General features: G+C 42.8%; 1 protein-coding gene across 3 annotated transcripts in view; it reads right to left on the minus strand.

Annotated features, from left to right (window-relative positions):
• Positions 1–2,824: 2,824 nt before the first annotated feature.
• The window catches only part of LOC139377010 (calpain-1 catalytic subunit-like), a 43,475-nt gene continuing 25,207 nt past the window's right edge, over positions 2,825–21,092 (minus strand). For all 3 annotated transcript variants that reach the window (XM_071120074.1, XM_071120072.1, XM_071120073.1), the window contains 12 exons: positions 15,187–15,347; positions 11,021–11,205; positions 10,479–10,690; positions 10,369–10,408; positions 8,587–8,652; positions 8,386–8,443; positions 8,133–8,197; positions 6,388–6,456; positions 5,674–5,752; positions 5,484–5,597; positions 4,817–4,875; positions 2,825–4,644 (listed from right to left, as the gene is read on the minus strand). In XM_071120074.1, the coding sequence (XP_070976175.1) occupies positions 4,618–4,644; positions 4,817–4,875; positions 5,484–5,597; positions 5,674–5,752; positions 6,388–6,456; positions 8,133–8,197; positions 8,386–8,443; positions 8,587–8,652; positions 10,369–10,408; positions 10,479–10,690; positions 11,021–11,205; positions 15,187–15,347 (1,135 nt within the window). In that variant the 3' untranslated portion in view covers positions 2,825–4,617. The remainder of the gene's footprint in view (positions 4,645–4,816; positions 4,876–5,483; positions 5,598–5,673; positions 5,753–6,387; positions 6,457–8,132; positions 8,198–8,385; positions 8,444–8,586; positions 8,653–10,368; positions 10,409–10,478; positions 10,691–11,020; positions 11,206–15,186; positions 15,348–21,092) is intronic.

Consider the following 21,092-nt stretch of genomic DNA (forward strand, 5'->3'; position numbering starts at 1 on the left):
TACAGGTGTACCAAGCATGTAGCGTCATACCTCAAAATACAAAGTAAAGGGTCTGAATACTTATGTAAACAATCCGTTTTTTGTTTGTTTTTCAAAATTAGCAATAATATATTTGTTACTGTTTTTGCTCTGTCATTCTGGGGTATTGTGTGTAGAAGGATGAAGCTCAACATTTGTTGAGCAAGAGCATTGGCAGCAAGGGAAAATGTTCAGATGTTCATCACAGCTTCCGTACACAGCGCCTATGGTGTAAACTACTGTACATGCATACCTTCTCACAGGTAGGACTGTAGAAATCTGCCGCACCTACACTTTGCTCTCTGTATGTTACATAATTCGGTAGTTAAATCCGAATGAATGCAATATACGTGGGCAAACAAAGTGGCCAAATTCATTATTTTATATCCTTTCTTGAGAAACATTTACTTTACGTGTGAGGAATGTGGATAACTTCCGTGCAGTATTCATTAGTCGGACAGTGGTAAAAAAAAACGAGTTTTAATTGGACACATTCAGGTAGGTCCCGCCCAGCGTCGTTCTGTTTGGTTTCTAGTGTATTCACCCCAGGGGCGTATCCCTTACCCCGATTCTGTCGCGAAACGGGGGGGGAACTGCCGGAAATGTGGCCAATATAAACTCCCGTTTTAGTTGCAAAACGGGAACCGTTTGGACTCGTGATGACACCCAAGGTATTATGCAGGCTGTCGGTAATGGTGTGATAAAGTGCGCTAGACCACCCGAGAGGTGGGGCAACTAGATGAGCAGAGTAGTGTAACAGTATAACATCCGTTACAGTAGCATGATGCTGCCATCACATTTGTTTGACCGGTGTTAAAGGATAGGACACCAGCACTCTACACAGATAATTGTTTGCTCTATCTTTATTAAATACACAATTTCACAAGACTGCGTGCATGACATGCTAGGTGACCTAAATTCCTGCAGTCTCTGTAACCCAATCAGAAGTGCTGCAATGACCTGAAGGCCTAAAGGCACACCTGCTAAGCGTGATAAACGCGCTTAAGTGACACTACACACACACGCGTGAGGTTTACAATGAAGGAAAACTATTACTTCACTGCAAACCGGGCCTAGCCCAATGAAACGCCATTGAACAAACATGCAAATTCACCGACTGCACACAGCCTACGACACAGTCCAGAGACCCACACATGACAGAGCCATAGACCACCCCCCCCCCCCCCCCCCCCACCGACCTATGAAGTCTGCAATCCCCGTTATGTTCACCACATAACCCAAGCTGTATTTTTTAAAACGACACTTTCCAAAAACATTTAAACAAGACTAGGCCAACGAAAGAGGACGCATACATAATATTGAACGTTTAAAAACACTTAGCTCTCCCAGCTGACGGGACCAATGGGGGTGTGGGCGAGTGTAACGCGGATACTTGCAAAGGCTACAAGCCCAACGTTCATTATGAACAGCACCCCTCGCCAAGACCTGCCTGCACGCTCGGCTCTACCTCATGTCAGCTTCTCAGAGTCTTGCGCGCAATTAGTTAATGATTTAGTTTACACCCTCCCTTTCAAGCTGTCCTACAGCTTCATCACAATAGTACGGATGCTGACTGGCTTTTATAGCTGTCACACCAACACTAATGCGGTGTTTGGAAGGTAGTAATTACTAGTTGGATGCGTTCATGTGCGTCGAATTTATTGAGAAAGGCCAGTTGGCTAATGGCCAACAAGCTGACTCAACCATGAACTGAATGTACAGCTATCATGCTTGTAAACAAATAGCTGCATCTCGGTGCTAAAGGCGTCACTACAGACCTGGTTTGATTCCGGTCTGTATCACAACCGGCTGTGACCAGGAGTCCCATAGGGTGGCGCACAAATGGCCCAGCGTCGTCCGGGTTAGGCCATCATTGTAAAATAAGAATTTGTTCTTAACTGACTTCGTTAGTTAAATTAAGTCAAAATAAAATAAATCCTTAGGTGTCGTCAAAATGTTATTGAGGTAATTTCCTTAGTGGGTGATGTCAGAGGTCAGCATGTGTGAGAAATCGGAGCTCAGGGATGATATGCTAGTTCGAACTAGGAAACTTCGACATTTCCGAGTTGCTGATTCATTGAACTTGGCACGTGGGTAACTACAACCAGTTAGCAATTCGGAAATGTCCAAGTGTCTTAGTTCCGACTACTACTTGAACGCGGCAATAGACGAGGTTCGCACTAGTAATTACGAGTTGGAGGGGCGCCCCCCCCCAGTTTTATGTGGCAAATACCACCTTCTCACTTGACAATGAACGCAGTTTTATGTAGGCCGGAGGATGAGGAGACGTCGTTGTAGTGGCAATAAATATAACCTTTAATGCAGCCTTGCTACAATCAGGACCAGTAGCCCATCTAGATCAAGTACGTGTATTTGTGTGCGTGATTGTGTGTTAAATCATGACAAAAGCTATACATACCTCTTATGAATTGTAAGGGCTCGATTTAATCCTTATCACGGAAGTTTGTCGTTATTAAGCGCAATTTAAATTGAAAGTTATTTTCCGATTCCGCGAATGCACTCTGTGAATACGGGAACATGCATTTAAATTTCAATCGCGCTATAGTGCTGATCTACACCGATACGGATTTAGTGGAAGCCAATAGTGTCAATGACCATCCACTACAACAGGGCTGCCAAACTGTTTACACGGAGGGGCCCGTATTTAAAACTTAAGACAACCAGATGTGGAGAGTTCCTTACTAATCAGTAACCTTTAATTCATCAAATACAAAGGGAGGAACGAAAAAACCCGCAAACACTCCACCCCCTCCGTGGAATGAGTTTGACACGTGCACTACAGGAGTTTAGTTAACATGAACATGTCTTTATTGAAGGCACACCCTACATTCACAATCACTAACTTTTGGAGACAGGATTGACACAATCAGAACTTCTCTAACAGCAACATGTGGATATTAGATGGAATCAGAAATAATAGAGATAAATAAAAGTTATATTTTATCTACTTCTTTGAAATATGTTCTGAAATGTCACTAAGAGCTGTGTCTCATTATAGGCAGAGACAGATTGTTAGACATTTGTTAGACAGTAGGCATTGCTTGATTTCATTATTATGTTGGACTTTCTCTCACAGCTTCCTTTTGGTTTTAGTTATAATTAATCCATATAGACAACTCAAGGTAAGATTAATAATACCCCAAAATCAACCATCAACCATCAACCATCCCTTTAATCTGCCCCAAAATCAACCATGAACCATCCCTTTAATCTGCCCCAAAATCAACCATCAACCATCCCTTTAATCTGTCCCAAAATCAACCATCCCTTTAATCTGTCCCAAAATCAACCATCCCTTTAATCTGCCCCAAAATCAACCATCCCTTTAATCTGCCCCAAAATCAACCATCCCTTTAATCTGCCCCAAAATCAACCATCAACCATCCCTTTAATCTGCCCCAAAATCAACCATCAACCATCCCTTTAATCTGCCCCAAAATCAAAATGAGATGAACCATGAACCATCCCTTTAATCTGCATTGTAAATCCAATCCACTTGGTCAGTGTCTAAAATAATATCAGAATATGAAATATTTAAAACCCATAAAACTATGATTTGCTATACTTTCAGCCAGATCAGTTATACGCTTGAGTGTTCAGTTCAATAACTAAAATACTCTATTTCCTCATACACAGTAACATTCTACAACTGCAGTAACATGATAACAACACACCAGATCTGAGACTAGTCAATACTGCCCCCTACTGGGCATAGTCAAATAATGTCTTCAATACAAGTTATACTGTGTTCCATGCTGTTTACAGACATATCTACAGTTCTACAGTGACTGTTTTCTATCGAACAATTCCAACATTTTGTATAGCTAAGTAACCCCTGTAGCATGGGGTGTGTGGTCTTTAGCTTGGAACGGTCTCAACCTGCATTACATGGCTAATAGTACCCTCACTGCTATATGGGGTTGGCTGAGGTGGCGTGGGAGTGCTGTAATGTAGCTGGTGAGGTGGCGTGGGTGAGGTGGAGTGGGTGAGGTGGAGTGGGTGAGGTGGCGTGGGTGAGGTGGAGTGGGTGAGGTGGCGTGGGTGTGCTGTAATGTAGCTGGCAGGCTGAGGTGGAGTGGGAGTGCTGTAAGAGCTGGCGTGGGTGAGGTGGCGTGGGTGAGGTGGAGTGGGTGTGCTTTAATGTAGCTGGCAGGCTGAGGTGGCGTGGGTGTGCTGTAATGTAGCTGGCAGGCTGATGTGGCGTGGGTGTGGTGGCGTGCTGTAGTGTAGATTGGCAGGCTGAGGTGGCGTGGGTGAGGTGGCGTGCTGTAGTGTCGATTGGCAGGCTGAGGTGGCGTGGGTGAGGTGGCGTGCTGTAGTGTAGATTGGCAGGAGTAACTGATTCACACTATAGGGCCGAACTGAACCCAACTGGTTATGCTGTCACCATAGTAGCTGGAGCCGTGCTGGAAAGGACAATGTGGAAATAAAACATCTGAGTCAGCACAGTACAGGTCAGCCCTATAGTCCAGGATCAGGCAGAGGACAGTAAGGCTAGGGAGCTCTTCATGGTCCCAGGGAAGAGCCACTCTGCCGGGCACTTGGCTGTTCTGTCTCCTGGGATAAGACTGGTCCTCTTCAACCACACATGGTCATATAAAGCCACTAAACACACACACACATACATATATATATATATATATATATATATATATATATATATACAGAGAGAGAGAGACAGAGAGAGACAGAGAGACAGAGAGAGAGGAGTTAGACAACACACTGCTGAAAGGCATGGTAGTTTGTTGAAATGCAGATAATTATTCCCAGGACCCACCTCAGTGATGTTCATCTCAGCCACACCTTCTCCCTCTTTGTCTAGTTGCTGGAAAGATCCTGTTAGAATAGAAAGTCAACATAAACATGGGGCGGCAGGGTAGCCTAGTGGTTAGAGCGTTGGGCTAGTAACCGAAAGGTTGGACCACCACCTAAAGGACATCCAGACAACTTGACACAACTGTGGGAAACATTGGAGACAACATGGTCAACCACCTACAGGACATCCAGCCTTTTGGACACAACTGTGGGAAACATTGGAGTCAACATGGACCAGCATCCCTGTGGAACGCTTTCGACACCTTGTAGAGTCCATGCCCCGACGAATTGAGGCTGTTCTGAGGGGTAAAAAGGAGGTGCAACTCGATAGTAGGAAGGTGTTCTTAATGTTTCGTACACTCAGTGTATATAAACACAATGGAATGTCTTGTGTAACCTTTGCTGGGATATTACCTGCTCTCTGCTTCATAAGGCATTACCATTAATCATTGAAATACTAGACTAACGACTACAACAAATATTTCCATTCAAGTCAATGTGCCGTGACGGGAGGGCCGGCGGCCACACTGACTGTACAGTAATTCTAGTGTGATGGCACTAATCATACATTCATCGTGACTAATATACTATACCATATAACAGTACTAACAGGAAATGACAGTACTTACTAAACATGGCTTCCAGTTTGACCAGACAGCAGATGAAGTTGTCAAAGTCTATGGCCTCGTTCTCAGCATAGCGAGCCACCAGGACCTGATTCAGCCTGTTGTTCAGTTTAAAACCTACGAGGGAGACGACAGAGTCAGTAGTGTGTACGTGTGTGTGTGTGTATGTGTGTGTGTGTGTGTGTAACTATACCTGCCGACTCCACAGCAAGTCGCATCTCATAGGAGCTCATGGATCCTGACTTGTCCATGTCATATTCTCTATAGATGACCTACCGATAAACACACAGATATCACATTCTCTACAGATGACCTACCGATAAACACACAGATATCATATTCTCTACAGATGACCTACCGATAAACACACAGATATCACATTCTCTACAGATGACCTACCGATAAACACACAGATATCATATTCTCTACAGATGACCTACCGATAAACACACAGATATCACATTCTCTACAGATGACCTACCGATAAACACACAGATGTCACATTCTCTACAGATGACCTACCGATAAACACACAGATATCATATTCTCTATAGCGCAGTCAACATGCACAGGGCTTACCATGAAAATAACTTTCAAATACGCACTGTCAGCTTTATTGTGCCTAGCACACCTTGGATTGAATCCCATCATACAGATTAGAAAGTGGAAGTACATTCTATGCATACTGTGTGTATATATATATATATATGTTCTGTTGTTTCTGTTACAAAAGATGGAGATGAACGCAGAATAATATTCCTTTAATCAGTATTGTGGTCCTTCGAGCGAAATACAAACCAGGGTCCTAAGGAATTACAGTCCCCTTAGCTCTCACCAACAGCAGGTTCCAGACACGTAAATATGATCTCCTTCTAGTTGTGTGGTAGAGAGAGAAACCAGACCTTACCAGCCACTTCCTGATCTTATTCCAGAGGATTTGGAACTCTATCAGGCCGAGACGGGCACTGCCATCTTTCTGAAGGATCTCCGGGTCAAAGAATGTAGAGGAATAAAGAGAAACACTCAATAACTGACTGTCTGACTGAAACACTCAATAACTGACTGTCTGTCTGACTGAAACACTCAATAACTGACTGTCTGACTGAAACACTCAATAACTGTCTGTCTAACTGAAACACTCAGTAACTGACTGTCTGTCTGACTGAAACACTCAGTAACTGACTGTCTGACTGAAACACTCAGTAACTGACTGTCTGACTGAAACACTCAGTAACTGACTGTCTGACTGAAACACTCAGTAACTGACTGTCTGACTGAAACACTCAATAACTGACTGTCTGACTGAAACACTCAATAACTGACTGAAACACTCAATAACTGACTGAAACACTCAATAACTGTCTGTCTAACTGAAACACTCAGTAACTGACTGTCTGACTGAAACACTCAATAACTGACTGTCTGACTGAAACACTCAGTAACTGACTGTCTGTCTAACTGAAACACTCAGTAACTGACTGACTGACTGAAACACTCAGTAACTGTCTGACTGACTGAAACACTCAGTAACTGACTGTCTGACTGAACCACTCAGTAACTGACTGTCTGTCTGACTGAAACACTCAGTAACTGACTGTCTGTCTAACTGAAACACTCAGTAAATGACTGACTGAAACACTCAGTAACTGTCTGTCTAACTGAAACACTCAATAACTGTCTGTCTAACTGAAACACTCAGTAACTGACTGACTGTCTAACTGAAACACTCAATAACTGACTGTCTGACTGAAACACTCAATAACTGACTGTCTGGCTGAAACACTCAATAACTAACTGAAACACTCAATAACTGACTGTCTGTCTGACTGAAACACTCAGTAACTGACTGTCTGACTGAAACACTCAATAACTGACTGTCTGACTGAAACACTCAATAACTGACTGAAACACTCAATAACTGTCTGTCTAACTGAAACACTCAGTAACTGACTGTCTGACTGAAACACTCAATAACTGACTGTCTGACTGAAACACTCAATAACTGACTGTCTAACTGAAACACTCAGTAACTGACTGACTGTCTAACTGAAACACTCAATAACTGACTGTCTGCCTGCCTGAAACACTCAATAACTAACTGAAACACTCAATAACTGACTGTCTGTCTGACTGAAACACTCAGTAACTGACTGTCTGACTGAAACACTCAATAACTGACTGTCTGACTGAAACACTCAATAACTGACTGAAACACTCAATAACTGTCTGTCTAACTGAAACACTCAGTAACTGACTGTCTGACTGAAACACTCAATAACTGACTGTCTGACTGAAACACTCAATAACTGACTGTCTAACTGAAACACTCAGTAACTGACTGACTGTCTAACTGAAACACTCAATAACTGACTGACTGTCTGACTGAAACACTCAATAACTGACTGACTGTCTAACTGAAACACTCAATAACTGACTGACTGTCTGACTGAAACACTCAATAACTGACTGACTGTCTAACTGAAACACTCAGTAACTGACTGGCTGTCTTAATGAAACACTGATCAGGGTCTTCACCATAGAAAGAGAATGACTAGACCTCTTCCCCAACTGACTTGAATTGGAATGTCCATTCTAGTCATTCTATGTCTTTGGTGGGGACCCTGATCAACACAGACAGACCGTAGAGGATACATCCATGAGATTGACCATGGTCCTACAGGACTCCATACTGAAACCGTCTGTCTTCAGGTCTTTGTCTGAAAGCACACAACCCGCCAAACATTAAAACTGATGATCTGAGTCTTACTACAGCAGAACCCCACAAGGATTACTACACCCCCTGTTCTCCTGAGAAGAGGAGCTTACACCACTTGTCCTGTGGTATTGGGGTCAATAGTCTATGAGGACATTGTGGGTTCAAACGAAAGGAAACCTCTGTACTCACGTCTAGTCACCACCCGGTTCAGGATGGTCCTGAGCTCACGGACAGATATCTCCATGTCCTATAGTCACAGAAGGGACAGTGAGAAAACCCTGGTTCAGACATAGATCTTAAGAGATGTAAGCATATTTGTTAGCTAAACTACATATAGCATAGCTGATGGCCATCTCTAACTTAGCGAACAGATCGATAAGGGAAACCTACCTCTCCTGCAAGCTGAGCAAACATGGATTTGAAAGCTTCGTCGACGTCATCTTCACTGATGTGGTCCTGTAAGGGAACAGATGTGGTGATGTCCTTTAAACCATTTCATCAGAAGTGTACACTGTAAAAATGACAATAACATGATAATGAAGTCTCTACATCAGGGATCTTAATTTTTTTTAACCTTTATTTAACTAGGCAAGTCAGTTAAGAACAAATTCTTATTTTCAATGACGGCCTACCAGGGAACAGTGGGGTAACTGCCTGTTCAGGGGCAGAACAACAGATTTTTACCTTGTCAGCTCGGTGATTCGATCTTACAACCTTTCGGTTACTAGTCCAACGCTCTAACCACTAGGCTACCTGCTGGTCACTAGTCCAACGCTCTAACCACTAGGCTACCCTTCCGGTTACTAGTCCAACGCTCTAACCACTAGGCTACCTGCTGGTCACTAGTCCAACGTTCTAACCACTAGGCTACCTGCTGGTTACCAGTCCAACACTCTAACCACTAGTCTACCTGCTGGTTACTAGTCCAACGCTCTAACCACTAGTCTACCTGCTGATTACTAGTCCAACACTCTAACCACTAGTCTACCTGCTGGTTACTAGTCCAACGCTCTAACCACTAGTCTACCTGCTGGTTACTAGTCCAACGCTCTAACCACTAGTCTACCTGCTGATTACTAGTCCAACACTCTAACCACTAGTCTACCTGCTGGTTACTAGCCCAACACTCTAACCACTAGGCTACCTGCTGGTTACTAGTCCAATGCTCTAACCACTAGGCTACCTGCCTCCCCTCAACTATTCAATAACATGATAATGAAGTCTACATCAGGGATCATCGACCAGATTCAGCCTCTTGTCGGAGATGCTAATTGACCACAACTAAGCCCAAAAAGAGATTGTATTTGAAAAGCCTGTTTTTGACATCGTTTTGTGTTTGGGGACATCGTCATGCTAAAACAGGAAAAGGGCCTACATCAAAATATTGCCACAAAGTTGGAAGCACAGAATCATCTAGAATGTCATTGTATGCTGTACCGTTAAGATTTCCCTTCACTGGAACTAAGGGGCCTTGCCCGAACCATGAAAAACAGTCCCAGACCATTATTCCTCCTCCACCAAACTTTACAGTTGGCACTATGCATTGGGGCAGGTAGCGTCCTCCTGGCATCCGCCAAACCCAGATACGTCCGTCGGACTGCCAGATGGTGAAGTGTGATTCATCACTCCAGAGAACACGTTTCCACTGCTCCAGAGTCCAATGGCGGCGAGCGTTACACCACTCCAGCCGACGCTTGGCATTGCGCATGGTGATCTTAGGCTTGTGTGTGGCTGCTCGGCCATGGAAACCCATTTCATGAAGCTCCTGATGAACAGTTATTGTTGCTGACGTTGCTTCCAGAGGCAGTTTGGAACTCAGTAGTGAGAGTTGCAACCGAGGACAAATCATTTGTATGCCCTTCAGCACTTGGCGGTCCATTCTGTGAGCTTGTGTGGACTACCACTTCGCAGCTGAGCCGTTGTTTCTCCTAGACGTTTCCACAATAACAGCACTTACAGTTGACCGGGGCAGCTCTATCAGCACAAAAATTTGACAAACTGACTTGTTGGAAAGGTGGCATCTTATAATGGTGCCACAGTGAAAGTCCCTGAGCTCTTCAGTAAGGCCATTCTACTGACAATGTTTGTCTATGGAGATTACATGGCTGTGTATTCGATTTTATACACCTGTATAAATGAAAGTGAGTGACTGCAGGTGTTGAGAAAACCCACCTCATCTTCCAGGTCTGCAGATATGATGTCATCAAGCTCTCTGGAATGAGAAAACAGACACAATGAAAATCAACACACACAGACCACAGACCCCCACAACACACACTCACTCTGTCTCGGACTGTTTCTCAGTGAAGACTCGGAGGACAAAGTCGGCCTCCTGCCCAGACTCGAAGGTGGAGGGGACGATGAGGTATTCTCCTGGAGGCAGACGGAGACGGTTGCTGACCTCTCTCAGGTTGATGAAGGTCTCCGAGCGAGCGCAGGATGAGTGGGTCAGGAAGAAGTCTTTCTTTAGGTGCACGTTCTGACAGCCCCTGTACTGCAGAGGATCACGGTAGGAAACAGAGACAGATAGACGTGGGTTTGAAGCTCAACTAGATGTGATTTAAGTGTGTATCATTCAAATGAACTAATAATTAAGCCATACCCTAGGAAGTGATCATTCGTACAAGTGCGGCAATGCATGAAACTGCATGAAGCAAATTCCTGAAATATATAGCTTACATACCTCTTCTGGAATCTGCAAAAACGAAAAGAGAAAAATCATGAAGCTTTGGAAACATCAAAAAAAGGAATGTCTGTGAACAGGTTATTTAACCATTATTTAACCAGACAAGTCCGTTAAGATCTAATCATTTATAATGATGGCCTGCTTGTCTCTCACCTCGTAGATGGCGAACCCGATGGTGTGCATGTCCTGTCCCTGTCCCCGGTACCTCCTCCTATCCTTCTGCATCAGAGCCACCAGGAAGCTACAGGCCACCTCGTCATCCTCAGGGTCGTCGTCCTCCTCTAGCAGAGTGATCTTATACTGGGGGTTGATCCAGAACGTGTCTGGAGGAACACAGAGATAAGACAGAGTTATACTGGGGGGTTGATCCAGAACGTGTCTAGAGGAACACAGATAAGACAGAGTTATACTGGGGGTTGATCTGAAACGTGTCTGGAGGAACCCAGAGATAAGACAGAGTTATACTGGGGGGGTTGATGCTGAACGTGTCTGGAGTAACACAGAGATAAGACAGAGTTATACTGGGGGGTTGATGCTGCTGTGGTCCAGTTCTGTTTTATTAGCCATCTAGAAGTCTTTAGTAAGACTTTACACAGCCCATCTGTAAATAGCCCACCCAACTACCTCATCCCCATATTGTTATTTATTTTTTGCTCCTTTGCACCCCAGTATCTCTACTTGCACATTCATCTTCTGCACATCTAATCACTCCAGTGTTTAATTGCTAAATTGTAATTATTATTCTACTATGGTCTATTTATTGCCTTACCTCTCTTATCCTACCTCATTTGAACACACTGTATATAGACTTTTTCTAATGTATTATTGACTGTACGTTTGTTTATTCCATGTGTAACTCTGTGTTGTTGTTTGTGTCGCACTGCCTTGCTTTATCTTGGCCAGGTCGCAGTTGTAAATGAGAACTTGTTCTCAACTGGTCTACCTGGTTAAATAAAGGTGATCTGGTCTACCTGGTTAAATAAAGGTGATCTGGTCTACCTGGTTAAATAAAGGTGATCTGGTCTACCTGGTTAAATAAAGGTGATCTGGTCTACCTGGTTAAATACAGGTGATCTGGTCTACCTGGTTAAATAAAGGTGATCTGGTCTACCTGGTTAAATACAGGTGATCTGGTCTACCTGGTTAAATAAAGGTAAAATAAAATAAATAAAAAGAAAAGTATTTATTAAACAGCATATCTGAACTGTTCTTCATGGTCTGGGATGGTGTTATGTTGACTGTAAATGTGACTAGGTACAGGATCCGAGGCTTTGGACTCTACTTCACAGTAGGGCCATTTGAAAAGAAAAAATATGTGTTTTTTGTTTATTGTCGAAATGCTTTCTTGAACATGTGAACTTTCATGTGCCTTAACTGGTCTGGGATCTGTTTATATTAATAGACATGTTAACTGATTAATCTAGTTTAGCCAAGGAGAAAGCACTGAGCTATACAGGGAGAAAGACAGGATGCTTTCCGGCTAGTCATGATTGGCTGAGATAATGGGGTGGTGAGTCCTGATTGGTCTGTCATGTCACAGGTTTCTGTCTATAACAGAATGGGCTTTTCCCTGGTCAGTAGGTAGATGATCTTTGCTTCAGTGGATTTTTGGAAAGCTATGGACAACTGTCAAAGTGTTGCTACAGCTCTTAAAAATATTGCTGCCCTGAATTTAGCTGGGTTTAAAAGCAGAGACTAGTTTCTGGCCCTGAATTTAGCTGGGTTTAAAAGCAGAGACTAGTTTCTGGCCCTGAATTTAGCTGGATTTAAAAGCAGAGACTAGTTTCTGGCCCTGAATTTAGCTGGTTTTAAAAGTAGGAGAGACTAGTTTCTGGCCCTGAATTTAGCTGGGTTTAAAAGCAGCGACTAGTTTCTGGCCCTGAATTTAGCTGGGTTTAAAAGCAGAGACTAGTTTCTGGCCCTGAATTTAGCTGGGTTTAAAAGTAGGAGAGACTAGATTCTGGCCCTGAATTTAGCTGGGTTTAAAAGTAGGAGAGACTAGTTTCTGGCCCTGAATTTAGCTGGGTTTAAAAGTAGGAGAGACTAGTTTCTGGCCCTGAATTTAGCTGGGTTTAAAAGTAGGAGAGACTAGTTTCTGGCCCTGAATTTAGCTGGGTTTAAAAGTAGGAGAGACTAGTTTCTGGCCCTGAATTTAGCTGGGTTTAAAAGTAGGAGACTAGTTTCTGGCCCTGAATTTAGCTGGGTTTAAAAGTAGGAGAGACTAGTTTCTGGCCCTGAATTTAGCTGGGTTTAAAAGTAGGAGAGACTAGTTTCTGGCCCTGAATTTAGCTGGGTGTAAAAGTAGGAGAGACTAGTTTCTGGGCATGAATTTAGCTGGATTTAAAAGCAGAGACTAGTTTCTGGCCCTGAATTTAGCTGGGTTTAAAAGTAGGAGAGACTAGATTCTGGCCCTGAATTTAGCTGGTTTTAAAAGTAGGAGAGACTAGTTTCTGGCCCTGAATTTAGCTGGTTTTAAAAGTAGGAGAGACTACTTTCTGGCCCTGAATTTAGCTGGGTTTAAAAGTAGGAGAGACTAGTTTCTGGCCCTGAATTTAGCTGGGTTTAAAAGCAGAAAGACTAGTTTCTGGAGGACAATGCCATGCTGACTCACATGCGATTAGATGTGTGGGTGGGCCTAAGGCTTAAGAGATGGGTGGGGCTAAGGCTTAAGAGATGGGTGGGGCTAAGGCTTAAGAGATGGGTGGGGCTAAGGCTTAAGAGGGTGTGAACGATGCTGAATGGGTTTAATTAAACAAAGAGCTCTCTATGAGGTGTGAAAACCTCACAACATCTTTTAAAAGGGCATTTCCTTCAACTTGTCTCCTAAATGGGATGATTAATGTATCAACTTTTAAAGCAGCTTGACTTCCCCATGTTTCCTCCAACCACAGTGGTATATATAACATTTAGATGCTCAGAGTCTGTACTTTTGTAACAATAAGCAAATCACTTACATTTGACTTAGGCCTCAATAGAGAAATCTGGACAGATATATTCTGTGTTCTGGTATGTGATCTGATTCTGACTCACTGGGGTGGTTCCTTCCTGCCATCCCCAGCTACCCCAGTATTCTCTGATTCAGAGGGGTTGGGTTAAATGTGGAAGACACATTTCAGTTGAATGTATTCAGTTGTACTACTGACTAGGTATCCCCCCTTTCCCTATCTTCTACTGTAAATCTCCTGTAAATATGCCTTGTGTTCTGGTATGTTATATGTGTTCTGGTATGCTCTACGTGTTCTGGTATGTTCTACGTGTTCTGGTATGTTCTACGTGTTCTGGTATGTTCTACGTGTTCTGGTATGTTCTGCGTGTTCTGGTATGTTCTACGTGTTCTGGTATGCTCTACGTGTTCTGGTATGTTCTATGTGTTCTGGTATGTTCTACGTGTTCTGGTATGTTCTATGTGTTCTACGTGTTCTGGTATGTTCTACGTGTTCTGGTATGTTCTACGTGTTCTGGTATGTTCTACATGTTCTGGTATGTTCTACCTGTTCTGGTATGTTCTATGTGTTCTGGTATGTTCTACGTGATCTGGTATGTTCTATGTGTTCTGGTATGCTCTACATGTTCTGGTATGTTCTACGTCTTCTGGTATGTTCTATGTGTTCTGGTATGTTCTATGTGTTCTATATGTTCTGGTATGTTCTATGTGTTCTATGTGTTCTGGTATGTTCTATGTGTTCTGGTATGTTCTATGTGTTCTGGTATGTTCTACGTGTTCTGGTATGTTCTACGTGTTCTACCTGTTCTGGTATGTTCTATGTGTTCTATGTGTTCTGGTATGTTCTACCTGTTCTGGTATGTTCTATGTGGTCTATGTGTTCTGGTATGTTCTACGTGTTCTGGTATGTTCTATGTGTTCTATGTGTTCTGGTATGTTCTACGTGTTCTGATATGTTCTACCTGTTCTGGTATGTTCTATATGTTCTACCTGTTATGGTATGTTCTATGTGTTCTGGTATGTTCTACATGATCTGGTATGTTCTATGTGTTCTGGTATGTTCTATGTGTTCTGGTATGTTCTACGTGTTCTGATATGTTCTACGTGATCTGGTATGTTCTATGTGTTCTGGTATGTTCTATGTGTTCTGGTATGTTCTATGTGTTCTGGTATGTTCTGTGTGTTCTGGTATGTTCTATGTGTTCTACATGTTCTGGTATGTTCTACGTGTTCTGGTATGTTCTATGTGTTCTGGTATGTTCTATGTGTTCTATGTGTTCTGGTATGTTCTATGTGTTCTGGTATGTTCGATGTGTTCTGGTATGTAAACATATGTACTAGTCAACTGTGTGTGACTCACTGGGGTGGTTGCGGCAGCCCCCGGCGGTACTCCCCCGTCTCCACATGCCGTGGAACTTGATGGTGTTCCAGTGGCTGAGGCCGTCCTCACTCAGAGCGTCCGCCGTCAGGTTGCATATCTCCAGACGGGAAAACTGCCTCAGGAACTCCTGGAACGTCATCCTACAGGGATATAACATAGTCACAACATAATCCTAACACCAGATCTAATGTTATTAGTCACAACATAATCCTAACACCAGATCTAATGTTATTAGTCACAACATAATCCTAACACCAGATCTAATGTTATTAGTCACAACATAATCCTAACACCAGATCTAATGTTATTAGTCACAACATAATCCTAACACTAGATCTAATGTTATTAGTCACAACATAATCCTAACACCAGATCTAATGTTATTAGTCACAACATAATCCTAACACCAGATCTAATGTTATTAGTCACAACATAATCCTAACACCAGATCTAATGTTATTAGTCACAACATAATCCTAACACCAGCTCTAATGTTATTAGTCACAACATAATCCTAACACCAGATCAAACGTTAGTCACAACATAATCCTAACACTAGATCTAATGTTATTAGTCACAACATAATCCTAACACCAGATCTAATGTTATTAGTCAGAACATAATCCTAACACCAGATCTAATGTTATTAGTCACAACATAATCCTAACACTAGATCTAATGTTATTAGTCACAACATAATCCTAACACCAGATCTAATGTTATTAGTCACAACATAATCCTAACACCAGATCAAATGTTATTAGTCACAACATAATCCTAACACCAGATCAAATGTTATTAGTCACAACATAATCCTAACACCAGATCAAATGTTATTAGTCACAACATAATCCTAACACCAGATCAAATGTTATTAGTCACAACATAATCCTAACACCAGATCAAATGTTATTAGTCACAACATAATCCTAACACCAGATCTAATGTTATTAGTCACAACATAATCCTAACACCAGATCTAATGTTATTAGTCACAACATAATCCTAACACCAGATCTAATGTTATTAGTCACAACATAATCCTAACACCAGATCTAATGTTATTAGTCACAACATAATCCTAACACCAGATCTAATGTTATTAGTCACAACATAATCCTAACACCAGATCTAATGTTATTAGTCACAACATAATCCTAACACCAGATCTAATGTTATTAGTCACAACATAATCCTAACACCAGATCTAATGTTATTAGTCACAACATAATCCTAACACCAGATCAAATGTTATTAGTCACAACATAATCCTAACACCAGATCAAATGTTATTAGTCACAACATAATCCTAACACCAGATCTAATGTTATTAGTCACAACATAATCCTAACACTAGATCTAATGTTATTAGTCACAACATAATCCTAACACCAGATCTAATGTTATTAGTCACAACATAATCCTAACACCAGATCTAATGTTATTAGTCACAACATAATCCTAACACCAGATCTAATGTTATTAGTCACAACATAATCCTAACACCAAATCTAATGTTATTAGTCACAACATAATCCTAACACCAGATCTAATGTTATTAGTCACAACATAATCCTAACACCAGATCAAATGTTATTAGTCACAACATAATCCTAACACCAGATCTAATGTTATTAGTCACAACATAATCCTAACACCAGATCTAACGTTATTAGTCACAACATAATCCTAACACCAGTTCTAATGTTATTAGTTAGAACATAATCCTAACACCAGATCTAATGTTATTAGTCACAACATAATCCTAACACCAGATCTAATGTTATTAGTCACAACATAATCCTAACACCAGATCTAATGTTATTAGTCACAACATAATCCTAACACCAGATCAAACGTTAGTCACAACATAATCCTAACACCAGATCTAATGTTATTAGTCACAACATAATCCTAACACCAGATCAAACGTTAGTCACAACATAATCCTAACACCAGATCAAACGTTCGTCACAACATAATCCTAACACCAGATCAAACGTTAGTCACAACATAATCCTAACATCAGATCTAATGTTATTAGTCACATGTAGCCGAATACAACGTTTGATGTTGATGTGAACGCCAAGGAGGAACTTACAGTAAAATGCAGAATACACCAGTTGCAGACCTTACAGTGAAATGCTTACTTACGAGCCCCTTAACCAACAATGCAGTTTTAAAAAAATATGGATAAGAATAAGAGATAAAAGTAACAAGTAATTAAAGAGCAGCAGTGAAATAGCAATGGTGAGACTATATACAGGGGGGGGTACCGGTACAGAGTCAATGTGCGGGGGCACCGGTTAGTTGAGGTAATATGTACATGTAGGTAGAGTTATTAAAGTGACTATAACAACAGAGAGTAGCAGTGGCGAAAAGAGAGAGAGGGGGGGGGGGCAATTCCAATAGTCTAGTTAGCTATTTGATTAGATGTTCAGGAGTCGTATGGCTTCGGGTTAGAAGCTGTTTAGAAGCCTCTTGGACCTAGACTTGGCGCTCCGGTACCGCTTGCCGTGCGGTAGCAGAGAGAACAGTCTATGACTAGGGTGGCTTGAGTCCTTGGCAATTTTTAGGGCCCTCCTCTGTCACCGCCTGGTATAGAGGTCCTGGATGACAGGAAGCTTGGCCCCAGTGATGTACTGGGCTGTTCACACTACCCTCTGTAGTGCCTTGCAGTCGGAGGCCGAGCAGTTGCCATACCAGGCAGTGATACAACCATGCTCTCAGTGTTGCAGCTGTAGAACATTTTGAGGATCTGAGGAACCATGCCAAATCTTTTCAGTCTCCTGAGGGGGAATAGGTTTTGTCGTGCCCTCTTCACGACTGTCTTGGTGTGTTTGGACCATGTTAGTTTGTTGGTAATGTGGACACCAAGGAACTTGAAGCTCTCAACCTGCTCCACTATAGCCCGCCTGTCGATGAGAATGGTGCGTGCTCGGTCCCCCTTTTCCTGTAGTCCACAGAATAAACGTAACCAAGACCGAGCACGAACCCCTTGGTTACGTTTATTCTGGCACCACACGGCCAGGTCGCTGACCTCCTCCCTATAGGTCATCGGCAAATTTAATGATGGTGTTGGAGTCGTGCCTGGCCGTGCAGTCATGAGTGAACAGGAAGTACAGGAGGGGGCCGAGCACGAACCCGAGGGGCCCCCGTGTTGAGGATCAGCGTGGCAGATGTGTTATTACCTACCCTTACCACCTGGGGGCGGCCTGTCAGCAAGTCCAGGATCCAGTTGCAGAGGGAGGTGTTTAGTCCCAGGGTATATTTAACGAGGCAAGTCAGTTAAGAAGAAATTCTTATTTTCAAAGACGGCCGGTGGGTTAACTGGTCTAGGAACAGTGGGTTAACTGGTCTAGGAACAGTGGGTTAACTGGTCTAGGAACAGTAACTGGTCTAGGAACAGTGGGTTAACTGGTCTAGGAACAGTGGGTTAACTGGTCTAGGAACAGTGGGTTAACTGGTCTAGGAACAGTGGGTTAACTGGTCTAGGAACAGTGAGTTAACTGGTCTAGGAACAGTGGGTTAACTGGTCTAGGAACAGTGGGTTAACTGGTCTAGGAACAGTGGGTTAACTGGTCTAGGAACAGTGGGTTAACTGGTCTAGGAACAGTGGGTTAACTGGTCTAGGAACAGTGGGTTAACTGGTCTAGGAACAGTGGGTTAACTGGTCTAGGAACAGTGGATTTAACTGCTTGTTCAGGGGGACAGGATGACATATTTTTACCTCGTCAGCTCAGGGATTCGATCTGGCAACCTTTCGGTTACAAATCCAACGCTCTAACCACTAGGCTACCTGCCGCCACTATGGTGTTGAACGCTGAGCTGTAGTCAATGATTAGCAATCTCACATAGGTGTTCCTTTAGACCAGCCTTTCACAGCACTTCATGGCTACAGGCGTGAGTGTCACGGGTAGGTTGTCATTTAGGCAGGTTACCTTAGTATTCTTGGGCACATGCACTATGGTGGTCTGTGTGTGGTGTAAAGGTGGTCCAGCATTTTTTTCCCTTTGGTTGCACATGCTGACATAAATTAGGTAAAACTGATTCAAGTTTCCCTGCATTGAAGTCCCCGGCCACTAGGAGCGCCACCTCTGGGTGAGTGTTTTCTTGTTTGCTTATGGCAGAATACAGCTCATTCAATACTGTCTTACATGCTGACCAGACCGGACATGTTGCGTGCATTAAAGTCCCCGGCCACTAGGAGCGCCACCTCTGGGTGAGCGTTTTCTTGTTTGCTTATGGCAGAATACAGCTCATTCAATACTGTCTTACATGCTGACCAGACCGGACATGTCGCGTGCGTGAGCGTCGCAAAGTAAATGTAGAAATCCATGTATTCAATTAATGCACCCACACTGCTCGCGTACGCCAACGAGCGTCTGCGTTGCCAAGGGCTAAAATAGAAGTCATTTCTATTTCTGACGCAGATCACGCTGCAAGTCCTGCCTCTCCTATCTCCTCATTGGTTGATAGAAGCAGGTACCCACGTGCCATCCCCTCATTGGTTACACCCACGTGGGTGATTGAAAGACAAATGTTTTGCCGGTTGTCATGGTAATACTATGAAAGTGTAGATGCCAATCACCATATAAGTTCAAAGATGAAAAAGCCTGGAAGGAGGAGAGATGACTAGAAAGGATTCGGTTGGCCGTTGTATGTGTGGGTTAATTGTTGGAGTAGAGGACCTTGTGCATTTCAGGTAAAATAACAGCTCAATGTTTATATCCCAGGACAAATTAGCTAGCAACAGCAAGCTAGCTAATTATGACAAATTAGCAAGCAAGTGCACGCTAACTAGCTAAATTGCCATACATGTTTAATGCTTTTTGACCTGTTCCCAAATGAATGTCATTGGTTCAGAGTTTGTTTTGATATTTTAACCTGCGTGTTGTGATTGCGTTTGGTGTGGGGGGACAAAATAAATATATGCACGATGGCGCACGCGCGCAGCCGGTTTGGGTTCCGTGTTATAGTGCCAGCCTCTGACTGTGGTGGTATGTACACAGCAACAAAAAATACAGATGAAAACTCTCTCGGTAGATAGTGTGGTCTACAGCTTATCATGAGATACTCTACCTCAGGTGAGCAACAGCTCGAGACTTCCTTACATATTGTGCACCAGCTGGTATTTAAAAAAAGACATAGTCCACCGCCCCTTGTCTTACCAGACGCCACTGTTCCGTCCTGCCGGTACATCGTATAACCAGCCAGCTCTATGTTGATATTGTCATCGTTCAGCCACGACTCAGTGAAGCATCAAATATTACAGTTTTTATAGTCATAACATCGAGATTTCCAGGATTATATTTATATTTATTTGTTAATATTTTAGTCATTTAGCAGATGACTGTGGTGGCCACTCCATTAAAGACAGAATACCAGCTGACTGCTTTTTCCCTAAATAGTTATTGCATAGTTTGGAGCTGTGCTTTGGGTCATTGTCCTGTGTTGTATGAGGAAATTGGCTCCAATTAAGTGCCGTCCACAGGGAGTGGACGGCACAATGCAAAATGGAGTGATAGCCTTCCTTCTTCAAGATCCCTTTTACCCTGTACAAATCTCCCATCACACTCCTCCAGCATCGTTTAATTTTTTCTGCGTCTCACGAATGTTCTTCTTTGTGATCCGAACACCTCAAACTTAGATTCATAACACTTTTTTTCCAATCTTTCTCTGTCCAATATTTTATTTTTATTGGCCAGTCTGAGATATGGCTTTTTCTTTGCAACTCTGCCTAGAAGGCCAGCATCCCGGAGTCTCCTCTTCACTGTTGACCTTGAGACTGGACAGAGGAACTCTGCCTAGAAGGCCAGCATCCCGGAGTCTCCTCTTCACTGTTGACGTTGAGACTGGACAGAGGAACTCTGCCTAGAAGGCCA

This window comes from Oncorhynchus clarkii, chromosome 20 (assembly GCF_045791955.1).
Source record: "Oncorhynchus clarkii lewisi isolate Uvic-CL-2024 chromosome 20, UVic_Ocla_1.0, whole genome shotgun sequence".
In the NCBI taxonomy this organism is placed as follows: Eukaryota; Metazoa; Chordata; class Actinopteri; order Salmoniformes; family Salmonidae; genus Oncorhynchus; species Oncorhynchus clarkii.